A 14,319-nucleotide genomic window follows, 5' to 3' on the forward strand; every position below is an offset into this window, starting at 1 on the left:
GTGCCTCACTTGAATCACCCAGTAACCTGAGAAGTTATTTTTAAATCAGTATTCAAGATGAAGAACCTGAGGTTAGGAAAGGTTGAATGATTTGCCCATTGAAAGGCTATGAAGGGGTGTAGATGGGAACCCAAGGTTTGGGATGGTGAGATATCTGTCCACTTTCCAGTGGGTCCCACTGCTTTTAGTAGAGTGGCTGAAGTGAGCTTTTGCAGTTTCAGATTTTACATATGAAGAACATTGTTCCTGGAACTTCCCTGGCAGTCCAGTGGTTAAAGAGTTCGCCTTCCAGCCCAGGGGATGTGAGTTCCATCCCTGGTTGGGGAGCTAAGATCTCACATGTCTGATGGCCAAAAAAACAAAACATGAAACAGAAGCAATATTGTAACAGATTCAATAAAGACTTTAAAAAATCAAAATCTTAAAAAAAGAAAAACATTGTACCTTCAGGAACCCAGCCCCATCCCATGACACTTTCTGCTGTGGTGGGAATGTTCTGTAAATTTTCCTTCACTTAAGTTCATTTAAACTTTAGTGACCACACACGGCTAGCAGTTACCAAATGGATAGTGCAGACAGAGTGGCTCTTGGTTAGAAGGCTTGGGTGGGGAGCCCAGCTCTATCACTGGTTAGGTTTGCCACCTGGGGAAGATAATTCCTAGACGCTCAGTTTCCCTGTCTATGAAGTGGGACAGTTCTCTTTGGATTCAATTAAAAATTCATTCCAGCAAGGTCAAACAAAGATGAAAACTGTTACTGTTTTTTGAAAAGTTATAGCCATTCTTGAGAAACCCAGAAGAAGGGATGAAGGCAAGCTAAGGAAAGGCTAAAAACAGAATGACTTTCAGGGTCATGATCATGCTCTCCTGGGTCATGTCTGCTCTTGGCACATCTGTGCCGATCTCACAGGCTTTCTTTGTCCCCACTGCACGTGATGAGAGCAGCCTGACAACCCTCAACCCCCAAATGTGTACCTGCCTCCTTTAGCAGCCTGTTCTAGAATGATCAGCTGTCTCTCAGCCTCCATTCTAAGTTCCAGGACAGGAAAGTTCTCTCGGCTCATGTTAGAATTCTATTGTTTCTGCTCCCTTGGCCCCAGTTACCAAAAATACTTCGACATTGACTATAATTGATGGGTTTTCAGGGAACTCTGTCATTTTAATTAAAGGATGAAGGTCCTATAGGTCACAAAGATAGATCTGCAGCTTTGTGCATTTTTATGTTAAGCAGCAGATGATGGTAATCTTTATTTTCACCCACATTTCTCCCTTCTGAGGGTGAAGAGTGCATTTGATACCTAAAGGGCCTAAATTCGTCCCTGGAAAGAGAAATCATTCTTGCTCACTTCCCGTGTTTTTCTGCTTTAAAAGTCTCCTAAAGTGTGTGTTGTGTCTCTTGTGCATTGGAATTATGGCATCATGACCTAATATTTCATTATATGGGTGTCCTTGCTGCCAGAATGTTTCCCTGATGCCCAAAGGAAGCATGATTAGTGAATTCTTACATGGAAATGTGAATGCAACATAGAAATGTCTTAGAACGCAGATTCTGACTACGGTGCATCGCATCTGGCTCCTTGTGGGCTGTGTCTTTTTTTAGAGCCAGAATAAGAGGAATGGCCTCATAGACCTTTTCTAAGGCAGTGATGTCAAACCATAGGAGGAGTTGAAGATAGCTGCTGTGAAAACCAAAAGATTTTTCCAAATGAGGAAAACAAATAATCCAGAATCTATTGTCTGTAGATAACAACTTGTGGTGACACCTAGAAGCCTGAATTTTGCTTTTAAATTTCATGATATATTTTATTTAACCCACCATATCTAAAATACTATCAATTCAACAAGTAATTGATACTAAAACTTACTAACGAGGGGGTTCTTTTTTGGTTTCAAATGTTTATGACTCTTGGTGTTTTTTTGTACTTAAAGTGCACATTAAGTCAGATGGTAAATTTTCACTGGAAATGTTTGCTAGGCATTCCATGTATTCTGTAGTGTTTACATAATAAAAAGTGGATATGTGACTGAAATTATGTGACCTTCCTCCAATATGGCCAGTTGTTAGGAGGAATCTGTCTTAACAGCTCCAGTATTGAAATGGGAGACATTCTGGGTTGGACTTTCTGTACTGTGAAAATTCCAGTCTTGAAACAGCCTTGGCTAACAACTTTCCACTCCCAGCCCTGTCTCTAGCTTTCCCAGACCTCTTTCTATTCTCCCTTCCCTTTTCCTCCCATATGGGGACTCTCCCAGTTTCATTTGGAGCCCTGGGTCTACTACTTACTTGCTTTGTGCTCTTGGGTAACTAGAATTACTTATATTGTCCCATGTTGGAGATTTAAAACAAAATGAAGTAAAACTGCCCTGTGGGTTGTTCTGAGGGTTCTATGAGATGAGAAGTGATGGTGTCTCTTCTAATGTTAGGCTCGGTGTATCCAGCTGCTAAATTATTATCTCTATGTCAGATTCCTTGATTCTCTTTTTTAGACTTAAGATACAAAATAGATAAGACTTTCTAGTGTTTTATAGCTCCTGTGAATACTTTTCTGGATTCTTAGATTATATATTATATATGTGTTAGTCTCTCAGCCGTGCCTTACTCTTTGCGACCCTATGGACTAAATAGCCCACCAAGGCTTCTCTGTCCATGGAATTTTCCATGCAAGAATACTGGAGTGGGTAGCCATTCCCTTCTCCAGGGGATCTTCCCAACCCAGGGATCGAATCCAGGTCTCCTGCATCGCAGGCAGATTCTTTACCATTTGAACTACCTGGGAAGCCCATGATCTTAATAAGGGAAGGAGTGATTGGTTACGAGTCACTGCTGGCTAGGACTGATCTTTGTTAAACATGTGTTCTTGGGTCCCTTCCCATCCCATCCTTTTTCACCTTGTCTTCTTTTGGGTCCCTTGACTGCATTCACTTCTCTGACCTGCAGGCACTAAACCTTGTTTCTCACATTCTTACTCACCTTAAACCAAACCTTGTATCCTTTGTCCTATTTGCTCAGACCCTGCAATCTACCAGGAAATTCATCAGTGAATCCCAAAGTGATTTACCTCCTGTTAGTTTCTATGCTATGTAAGTCTAGGTAACATTTTTCATTTTATTATTTGGAAATAATGCTTTTCCCTGAGGTAACCATGCCATGGTGGACATTTTGACTTTTGGTCTGGCAAGTAGAATGGGTTGAAAAAAGGGAATTATAGGAAGAGACAGAACATGCTGGACCTGTTAAAGCATATGGTGTCTTGTTTACATATTCATGTATTTGTATCTGTCTCCATCAAAGCAGATTTGAGAAAACTTTTAAAAATATTTTATGAAATTGGACATAAAGGGATGGTAAGGACAACAAAGCAGAAGGTTAGCCTATGATATGCTTGGTGAGCGGTCCTCTTCACTTACTAAAGGTGGACTCTAAATTTGACTCTGAGCTTCCTAGTAGCCAAAGTGAAGAGTAAAAACAATGGATTATAGGATGTACAATTGCATAGATAAAAACTAGTATTCTTGGTACCGAGACCTGAGACCTGAACCTTGGATGTTAATTCAGTAGTTTGACTGCACATGGAGTGTCTAAGATATCCAGGATTGTATGTGAGCAAAACTGTTCCTCAAGAGGCCTGACTTCATTATTGCTCTGCTCTCCAGACATCTGGTCAGATTCATTCTCTTGTACTTCTAGGTTGAGACCTTAGTCTGCAGTAGTCTCGCATTTTTCTGCTTTTGCCTCCCAGAGGGCCTTCTGCACCAGTAGCTTTAGAGCTCTTGTGCAAACCTAAACCATCTCCCGTTTCCCTTGTTGCTTACAGCTCTCACATTCCATTTGGAGCCAAATCCCAACTCCACGCTGTTACTGGCAAGCTCCCTTGTGATCTGCTCCTGGGATCTCCCTGACGTCACCCCCTACCGCTCTTTGCCCTGCTCACTGTCCTGCAGCCCCTCTGCTTCTGACCATATCCAGCTTGTTTGGACTTTAGACTCCTACAGGGCAGAGCTGTTTCTCTTCCTGTTTCTCTTCTTCCCCAAGAAGTCACATTCTATCATTTGTCATCATGTCAAGATGACCTTCTCAGAGAGGCCTTCCCTAAGCACCCAGTCCAAGAGCCTCTCTTCCTCCAAACCCAGCCGGTTTCTGTTACACTACTGACTATTGTTTTCTCTATCATACTTAATCTGAACCCACAGTTACCTTCCAATGAAGATTCATTGGAAGGACTGATGCTGAAGCTGAAGCTCCAATACTTTGGCCACTTGATGCAAAGAGAAGACTCATTGGAAAAGACCCTGATGCTGGAAAAGATTGATGGCAGGAAGGAGAAGGGGACGACAGAGGATGAGATGGTTGGATGGCATCCTTAACTCAATGGACTTGAGTTTGAGCAAGTTCTGGGAGATGGTGAAGGACAGGGAAGCCTGGTGTGCTGCAGTCCGTGGGGTTGCAAAGAATCAGACACAACTGAGTGACTCAACAACAACAGTTCCGTTATTCACACTTGTTTACCTGTCTGTCTGTCTTCCCACACTATAGTGCAAACCCCAGGGTACCCGGGACTTTATCCATCATCCATGCCTGGCACCCAACACAAGACCTGGTTCAAGAACTGATCAAAAACTACTTGTTTAAGGAGTCATGAAGAGGTGACCCACTGAGTGTGGATAGGACCTGGGAGACTGCTCACCTGTTCTGTATGACTTCCGCATGGGGTCAGCCCACCATACCTACCTCCTCTCCCTTCCCCCTTTCTCTGTGTGGTTTCCTTTAGTGGCCCTTTCTTCTCCGCCACCAGATCAAATCAGGACAAGACAAAACAAACTCACACACATGTGCAGATCTTTTCCCCTCATCAATGACCAACCAACCAAACCAAATTTTTTAAATTCCTGAACACCTCTTTACTCTTTTCCCCAAACATTCCTTTTTTACTCCTGTGTGTTGTTGTCTCTTCCAGGAAGTTTTCCTGGATTGCAGCAGTCCTGAGTGATCTTATTCTTCTATTTTCATTATTCAAAAAGACAATAGTAAATTTTTTTAAACTTTTAATTTTGATGGAGTATAGCTGATTAACAATGTGATAGTTTCAGGTGAATAGCAAAGGGACTCAGCCATACATATACATGTATCCCTTCTCCCCCAAACTCCCGTCCCATCCAGGCTGCCTCATAACATTGAGCACAATTTGCTATGCTATACAGTAGGGCCCTGTTGGTTATCCATTTAAAATATAGCAGTGTGTACATGTCCATCCCAAACTCCTTGTCCTTTTCCCTCATCCTTCTCCCTTGGCAACCATAAGTTCATTCTATAAATCTATGTATCTGTTTCTGTTTTGTAAATAAGTTCATTTGTATAATTTCTTTTTAGATTCCACATGTAAGGGTTGTCATACAATGTTTTCTCTTTCTCTCTCTTACTTCACTCAGTACGGACAGTCTCTAGGTCCATCAAAAGACAATGGCAAATATTACTGACCTGCTCTCTTGGTTGCCCCATGTATGTCTATTGCAGTTGGTTTGTCATTTTTGGATAGACAGGAATTAGTCTTATTCTTGATTTCCCTAAGCACGTCCTAGTATTAAGCCAGAACTCAGTAGGCTTTTGTATATATAAGCTGAATGTTTACAGGATCTTTAAGTAGCTTGGAGAGCTTTGATAGATGATATCATGGATTTGTGTTATAAAAGCAACAGGGAGAACCAATAAATATTGAATCTCATTAGGCTTGTGTTTATTATGTGTAGTTTTCTGTATAAATAATTACCATTTCATTTAGAAGCTTTTTACCATATTTTGATTTGACTTTTTTTGTGATACAATTTAAATTGCTGTTTAATTTATTTCATATCTTATGCTTCTTTAAGGATGGTTTGCATACTGTTTTAAAATGACTTTATTAAAAAAATGAAAACTGCACTTATAATAAAAATATCCATTATAAATCAAGTAACATGTTAGCACTTTCAGAAGACTTCCCTTTTTGCCACAAGAGGGCACTGTTGTCAAACAAAAGATGAATTTTTAAGGTTGGAAATGTAATAATGGTTCTGATACAGCTTTTAAGAAGCATTTATCTCACTAATGGATTAAAATGGTCAATATTGCCTGTGATGGGCATTGTCTTGCTGTGCAATCCTGTCGCAGTTGAATTTACTGTGTATATATATCCATGACCTGTATGTTATCAATAGCTGAAACTTCCCGTGTTTTCCCTAAAATGCTCTGTGAGTCATTGTCATAGCTGGTGGTTGAACATACATTGGTAATTGTGTCGTTTAACTATATTAGTTTACAGGTAAGGAATTAGGGAAGCATAGAAGTGAAATGACCATTCATTTGGGAGTAAAACTAGAGACTTTATTCATTTATTTAACAAACTGTATTTAACACCCTTGGTGTGCAGAGCATTATGTTAGAGGTTAGCATAGAAGTGAAGTAAGATACCATCCCCTCCCCTCAAGAGGGTAACGTTCTGTTTGTAAATGGCCAGCCCCTACCCGAGCAATGTAACTGTTGAATAGTCACAGAATTCTACTTTTGCATTCTATTATATACAGCTTAGCGCTTCCCTGACAGCTCAGCTGGTAAAGAATCTGCCTATTATGGGTTCAATCCCTGGGTTGGGAAGATCCCCTGGAGAAGGGAAAGGCTCCCACTCCAGTATTCTGGCCTGGAGAATTCCGTGGACTGTATAGTCCATGGGGTCGCAAAGAGTTGGACGTGACTGAGCAACTTTGACTTTCATTATGTTTAGCTTGCTTTATTTTTTATAATATAACGTATAAGTTAGATCATATCACACAAAAACTTTTAAAATAAAAGTTCAGGTACTTGGCAACTTGTGAGTAGCCTTCAAAATATTATGTTGGTTATTTATTATGCTAAATAAAATCCTTAGACACTGTTTTGATGCTTTGAAAAATGAGAAATGGGAGGAAAATGTCCAATTAAAAACTGGTCCAATTAAAAGAAACCCTTAGACGTGAGGATAATTGGGCCTTGAGAGATTTATGGCTAAATTGCCATTACCGCTCACATTAGTTCAGCCCCAGACCTGGGCAGTTTCACTTGGACAACAAGCTGTGGAATCGTGTTGAGTGTCCCTGAATTTGGTGAGTGCGTTTTGTATTTTATGTCACTCACGGGTTTGTTTTCTGTGTTTTGTGTAGACTGACTCAGTGAACCATCGTCACTTAGTGATGAGTGCTTTGGACAGTTCATAGTCACTTGTAGGCTAGAGTTTTTCTTCACTAACAGAAGGCACTGGCCATACTTCCATTAGAAAGGACCATGTCACTGCATGGAAATAAAGATGCTGCATGGTTGTAAGGAGTTTCTCGGTTCTTACAGTGACAGAATGTGAACCTTTTGAGATCACAGTGTGTCTGTTTAATTTGTTTAAATCATCTCTGACCAAGAGGGCCCTTTTGAAGAACTCTACAACCTAATTTAAGTAAGATGGTATTGGCAACACATAAAATTAAAATGCCACGTGTAAAATTTTATACAATTCTGTACCAGACACAGCTATTGTCTTTAATGACTCACTTAGAACCTTTTAAGTTCTAAACATATTTACAGCATGTTGTAAGATGAATGAGTAAGTTCCTCATTGATATTTTTAGGCAGCAATAGAAAAGCAACTTAATGGCATGAATATACTGCATTTTGGCAGAGAAACCTGTCCTTTTGAACGTGTGACAGTAAGCATGCTCTAAATTACAAAGTAATTCTATGCATCATGTGACAGTTATAAGTGAGAGCTCAGCTGAGGCTTTAGCTGAGTATCAGGGCTTGAAATACATTCATAAAAGTGTCAATAACCTATTAAGTACATTTACTTTCATCAGAAGCCTTTTAAATATAAAATGTTCATTAATACTTGTCTTGTTCCTGCGTAAATTTGTCAAGAGAGAGGTTGCGCTTGGTTTGCATACTTTTGTGGAAAAGCGGTTTGAGAATTTCTAGAAGACAAATCAGTGTGGTTGTATTATATAAACACAACATGAAATGGAAACCTATTTCCTCCTCTCTGTCTAAAGAAATGATGAATTATTTCATGGAGACAACTTCTCTTTCAAAATTTCCATTGGTTATAAGACACAATTCTTGCTTAATGGAACCATCTTTTCACCCCTTTTCCACTCATAAAACTCTGTTTTATACATCCAAATCTCAGGTTGCTAGTTTCACCTCTGGAGGATAGAGGTGAACTTTCTCAGCTGTATCATCTTCTACCTTGACTGATTTGAAATTAGTGTGAAAAAATGATTTAACGCGATGTTTAAACTTGTTTAAGGATGTCACCTGTTACATCATTAGCTGGAAAAATTAGTCCTACTTGTGCCCTGATACCCGAGGGGCTGAGAACCACAGTTACCAGGTCATCCCAGTAGATCCCACTCCAGGAGGTCAGCTGCACTAATGGTGAATCTGAAAATAGCTCATTATTCAAGCATCGCTACTCTGCTGGTAAAGCAAGACGGGGCTTGGAAACCTCCTAGGTGAGTGGGCAGGCAGGAAATGGCAATGGTGCAAGCGTGTCTATTTGGTTTTTAAGTGAGAATCTACCTTGCTGTACCGTCACAGAATTGCTCCTGGATTTCTTGGCAGGAAATGAGTCTGCGTGGATGCACCGACAGAATTCTGCTTTGTTTTGTGTCAGTGCTGAATTCCTTCATGGAAATTGACAGAAGTCATATAGGCTTATGTTCCGGCTCTGCTGTATTTTCATCCAAGTGTCTTTGAGGCGTTCTGATCTAAAGTGTGGTTGTTTTTCCATCTGTTTGAAAAATGGCAGCTTAAGTGCTCAAGGTCTTCAGAATTCTTGTATGTTTGGTCTTAATTTGGAAAGTGACCTTAAGCCTTGAATAAACCTGTAGTAAGGCAGAACCCTGTAGCAAGTCAGAATCACTTTTATTCACCAGCTTTTCAGAGATGAGGCAAAAATTATTTAGGGGTTAATAAAAAATAACAAAGAGTCGGACACGACTGAGCGACTGAACTGAACTGAACTGAAAAAATAACAGAGGCTCCAAGCCAGGATCTGGTCCTTATTCAGTCCAGTGGTCTACTCATGTGGGTCCACAGACAAAATTTTTACTTTTATCTTGATGACCATTGCCTTGAATTCCTGAAGAAGGAGTTATTTTCAGTCTATTTAAAAAAGCATGAAAAGGACTAATACTCTTTGAAAATATTTTGATAAGAATTGAAACAGTAGATTCCTTGGTACTAGATGACTTGCATTTGAATCACGGCTTAGCCACTTGCTAGCTGAGCGACCTCGGGCAAACCCCTTGACCTATCTGTGTCTCACTGTCTTCATCTGCATAGCACGATAGAAATAAATCCTGCTTTTAAGTGAGTTATTATTTTAAAGTACTTGCACAATCACTGAACCATAGTAGACACTATGAAAGTGCTATTTTTTCTCATCGAATACATTTTTAATTAATAAGAGAGATTAGGAGCACATAGTATCAATCTCCTATACTTCTTATACAACTGATAGACTTTTGACCAAAGGAAAACATTGAATAGCAACAGTTTTTCAATGTTATTGAATGGTATATTCTATTAAATGTCCTTGAAGATATTTTAATTACATGAGAATATTGTATGAACTAACAGCTTGAGAAATGGTAAACCAGTATGACATTTTTAAAGGAATAGCAAAAAAACACCCAAATGTGTTTACAGAAGGTGTTCCTATGAAAGTGCTTTTTAAATAAAAGTAGATGAACTTCCTCTGGGGTCTTCAGTGAGAAGAAAGTCTGATGAGCCAGAACATTTCAACTATCAACTCCTCTTATGGTTTAAGAATGGTAATAAGTTCTGAATCATTTTAGTATATGTGATAAACCATTCTTTTTAGTGAACATCTATTGTCTTATTTTGATATAATTTCTGATGTAATGAAAAGTTGGAGGAATCATACAAAGAATTCCTAGATTCATCAGTTGCTTACATTTTGTTCATTTGTTTTTCTGGTCATTCATTCATTCGGTTTTCCTTCCTTTCCTCTTCCCTTTTTCCTCTCAGAATCATTTGACAGTAAATTCAAGACAGTTGCCCTTTTTTCCTTAAATATTTCAGGGTATATTTTAATAACAGGGACATTCTCTTAACTAATTTAATATTGATATGACACTGTAATCTATAGGCTATATTCAGAAATTGTTATTTGTCCCAGTAGTGTCCTTTATAGATAAATGTGTGTGTATATATGTGTGTGTGTGTGTGATTGTGCATGTGGTTCATTTGAGAATGACTATGCGTGTGTTTTTTTTCTGATCTGAGATGCAGCATAGGATCACCATTTCATTTGGTTGCCATGTATCATTCCTTCATTTGGAACAATTCCTCAGATTATTTTGGTCTTTCATAACCTTGACAGTTTTTAAGGAGCAATTACTTTGCAGAAAGTCTCTTACATTTAAATTAGTCAAACGTTTGGCATTTTTCCTCGTGATTAGGTCCAGGTTTAAGGTCATTGTGAATTGTGGTTTTAAAAGGAATGTGGTATTTCATCACTGTAGGGTTTTAGAATGAAAAGATAAGAACGTCATGCTGCATAAATTGACATCTGTGGAGTGAGGTGGGTGTAGCAAAAGTGATATAAGAGATACTCTGAGGGTGCTTATCTACAGCAAGCCAATAGCTGTATTTCCCAAAATAATCCTTTCAAGGAATTCACTCTGCTAATAGTGAAGGCAAGTAGATCAAGAGAAAAGAAAGGCGGAACCTCACTATTTCCTTGATAAGAAATCGGGTGTAGGCTGACTTCTTTCTTGGGTACAACAGAAATAAATTAAACATCTGAAGAATGGTCTCCTCTGCCTGGGAAGCTCAGAGTTTCTTGGTACCAGGGAACATGAACAGGCATCCTGCTCTTTTGTAGAAAAGTGACTGTCAAAAAAAAAAAAAAAAAAAAGAGAAGAAAAGTGACTGTCTCCACATAAGACCAGTGTATAAGGTGAAAGATGAAAAATGTAACCCAGCACGCAAATGCTGTTTTTTTTTCTCATTCCAACAGTTGGAATTGGACCAGACACATTTAAAATTGTTCTTAGTCTAGATATGGCAATGTCATTCATCATTGTAAACACCCAGACTCTTTAAAAATGAATGACTATTTTTTTAGTTTAAATATTTTTATTTTAGTATTATATAATATAATAATATTGTATTAATAAGTAATAATATCTTATTGAAGTATTGTTGATTTACAATGTTGTGTTAATTTCTGCTGTATAACAAAGTGATTCAATTATGTGTGTGTATGTATTTACACACACACAGAATATATATTCTTTTTTTTAGATTCTTTTCCATTATGGTTTATCACAGGATATTGGATATAGTTCTCTGTGCTGTACAGTAGGGCTTCCCTGGTGGCTCAGATGGTCAAGAATCCGCCTGCAATTCAGGAGACCCGGGTTCAGTCCCTGGTTGGAAAGATCCCCTGGAGAAGGGATGGACTGCCCACTCCAATGTTCTTGCCTGGAGAATCCGAGGGATGGAGGAGCATGGTGGGCTGCCATCTATGGGGTTGCACAGAGTCGGACACGACTGAAGCGACTTAGCAGCAGCAGCAGCAGAAAAAGGAAGGACTTTTAAAGTAGAATGATAGAAAAGACTGTGCCACCATTGGAAAACAACCTGGAGGGAAGTAGAGTGACTGGAAACACATGCTTTTCACATTGTACACAAAAGCACTGATGGTCTTGAATGTACTAAAGTTCAGACATGACAGGAAAAAGTTAATCCTTTTAAGCAAGTGCCTAGGGTACACTCGGGGAAAATCTGACTGAATGAGTTACTGCTCAGCCTAAAATTAAACTCCTGGCTTTTTGTCTAGCATGTGAACTATTGGATCACATTTGTTTTCGCTGATGAATCCTTTTTTTTTTTAACGAATTGAAAAGAGAATCCCCAGTGGTTCCCTTTATGCGAAGAAAACAAGATAAATATTAGCTAGGAAAGGTCATTTTGGTTTCCAGTATGTGGGGAGTTCATTAGGATGGGTTCTGGTAAATTATACTGTGTATTTCTTTCCGATAACAGAAGGTCATGTTGTGCCCTTGGGTGGATATCAGGACAAATATACTTAATAAAGTTGGAGGATCTGGGAGACGAACATTATCCAGTGATTTCTTTTCCAAGTATCGTACATTTATACAGTTACTCAAAGCTGCTTCTCTCTCGTAGAGCTAATCACTCATGGCCTCCTCTGTGTCTCCTGTGGCCCCAGAAGGATGGATCTCAAGCCTGTCACCTAAAGAGGGCTCTAGACAAACATCTGTAATTCCCTCCAGAGCATCCAAAGAAGAGAAAACTATCAGTTGTACTTTGTGGTGCATTTGCAGTGGGTTCAACAGGATTCGATAATGATTAGACTGTGGAGCAAGGATCTTTTGTAAAAATAATTTTATTTATTTTTGGCTATGCTAGGTCTTCATTGCTTTGCAGGCTTTTCTCTAGTTGCAGCTAGTTGGGGCTATTACACGTTAGTGGTGATGCACAGGCTTCTCATTCCAGTGGCTTCTCTTGTTGGGGAGCACAGGCTCTAGGAAGCACAGACTTCACTAATGCTTGGACTCTGGAGCACAGGCTCAATAGTTGTGGCACATGGGCATAGTTGCTCCATGGCACGTGGGAATCTTCCCTGACCTGGGATCGAACACGTGTCTCCTGCATTGGCAGATGTTTTCTTTATCACTGAAACACCTGGGAAGCCCGCAAGGATCATTTGTATGTCACATTTGCAGCTTAAATATTTATTGTTGCCCATCATTATTTCTCTTTGATCTCCATCCCTTGGAGGAATGTACTTAACTCGGTAACATTAAAAACGGGTAATTTCATGTTCCTTTGTTTTTGAAATGTCTTTTGTTTTGGCATTATCTGAATCCTTCTTGAAAAATGTTTTCATTAAGAATAAAAGTCTTTTTAGGTGTGTGCATTAAAGGAGTATGTTGAATCTCAGTTATGGTGTTAAAAAGTGTTTTTTGTATTTTCGTGTGTTTTATGTTGGAAAAATTTTTGCCTTCTGTGTCCCATCAGCACTTTTCAAAAAGCATCCTTGCAAATTGTTTTATATCTGTATTAGTGAATGAATGAAAGTTGCTTAGTTGTGTCTGACTCTTTGTGACCCCATGGACTGTAGCCCACTTGGCTTCTCTATCTGTGTGGAATTATCCAGGCAAGAATACTGGGGTAGGAACCCATTCCTTTCTCCAGGGGATCTTCTCAACCTGGGGATCAAACCCGGGTCTCCTGCATTATAGGTGGATTCTTTACCATCTGAGCTACTAGGGAAGCCTGTATATATAAAGCCCATTCATTAAAAAGTAATTTATTTATTTTAATTGGAGGATAATTACTTTACAATATTGTGGTTGTTTTGCCATACATCAACATGAGTCAGCCATGGGTGCACATATGTCCCCCCTTATAGATTATTATATAATATTGGGTCTACTTCCCTGTACTATACACTAGGTTCTTCTTGGTTATCTATTTTATACACAGTGGTGTGTTTTGCAAATTGTTTATCATCATCACAGAACATTGAAACTTAGGTCTGCATGCTGGCTTTTCCACTGCTCTGTGAACTTGGGCAGGTTGTGGAACTCTTGGGATTGGAGAATCTCCAATTTCATTTTCATCCCATGGTTGATGAGAGAGTGGAATTTTGCATCATGAGTGGTTTGGTACCCTCTGTCAACCTGGTCATGCCTTTGCTGCAGAGGAAACTTCTGCTTTAAGATTGTATTCTGTTAACTACTGTGTGGCTAATTAATAAGTGCAGAATTCTGTATTTCCCGCCCTCCCTCCATCCCCATCTGTTAGGACCCTTTACAAATGTGGGTGTGTTTGACTGTCTACCACTTGCCTGAAAACACAGTTGTTGTAAAAAAAAAAAAAAAATTTGCTTCTGAAAACCTGTATCATCTCAACATTAAAATGCTAATGGCTTCCTGTCTTTTTTGTATTTTAAATAGGTCTATGAAGTTAAGATAATTTTTTGGAACTGTTGAAATGGTTGGTCCTTGCTACCAATGGGAACTTGGAGTCACTCTGAAATCCATCCTGGAATAACTGTGTTTGACTGGAACCAAATTTTATGAAGTCTCCAAGGTAAAATGATTTTAGCACATACCTAGAGATGGTATCTTTATGAAGCATAAAGAATTTAGGCAGATGGAATATCTTAGAATTGATGACCCTTTATAAAAGCTTTATGTTGAATTTTTGGAAATATGGAGAATTTTAAAAAAATTAGCTCTGATCTTTGAAATTATTTCAGTTGAT

General features: G+C 39.0%; 1 protein-coding gene across 1 annotated transcript in view; it reads left to right on the forward strand.

Annotated features, from left to right (window-relative positions):
* Window positions 1–14,319, forward strand: part of TAFA4 (TAFA chemokine like family member 4) — a 175,157-nt gene that overhangs the window by 33,262 nt on the left and 127,576 nt on the right. Inside the window, exon 2 of the mRNA XM_070776335.1 lies at window positions 14,010–14,145. Within this exon, the coding sequence (XP_070632436.1) occupies window positions 14,132–14,145 (14 nt within the window). The 5' untranslated portion in view covers window positions 14,010–14,131. The remainder of the gene's footprint in view (window positions 1–14,009; window positions 14,146–14,319) is intronic.

The sequence above is a fragment of the Bos indicus genome, chromosome 22 (assembly GCF_029378745.1).
Source record: "Bos indicus isolate NIAB-ARS_2022 breed Sahiwal x Tharparkar chromosome 22, NIAB-ARS_B.indTharparkar_mat_pri_1.0, whole genome shotgun sequence".
Lineage (NCBI taxonomy): Eukaryota > Metazoa > Chordata > Mammalia > Artiodactyla > Bovidae > Bos > Bos indicus.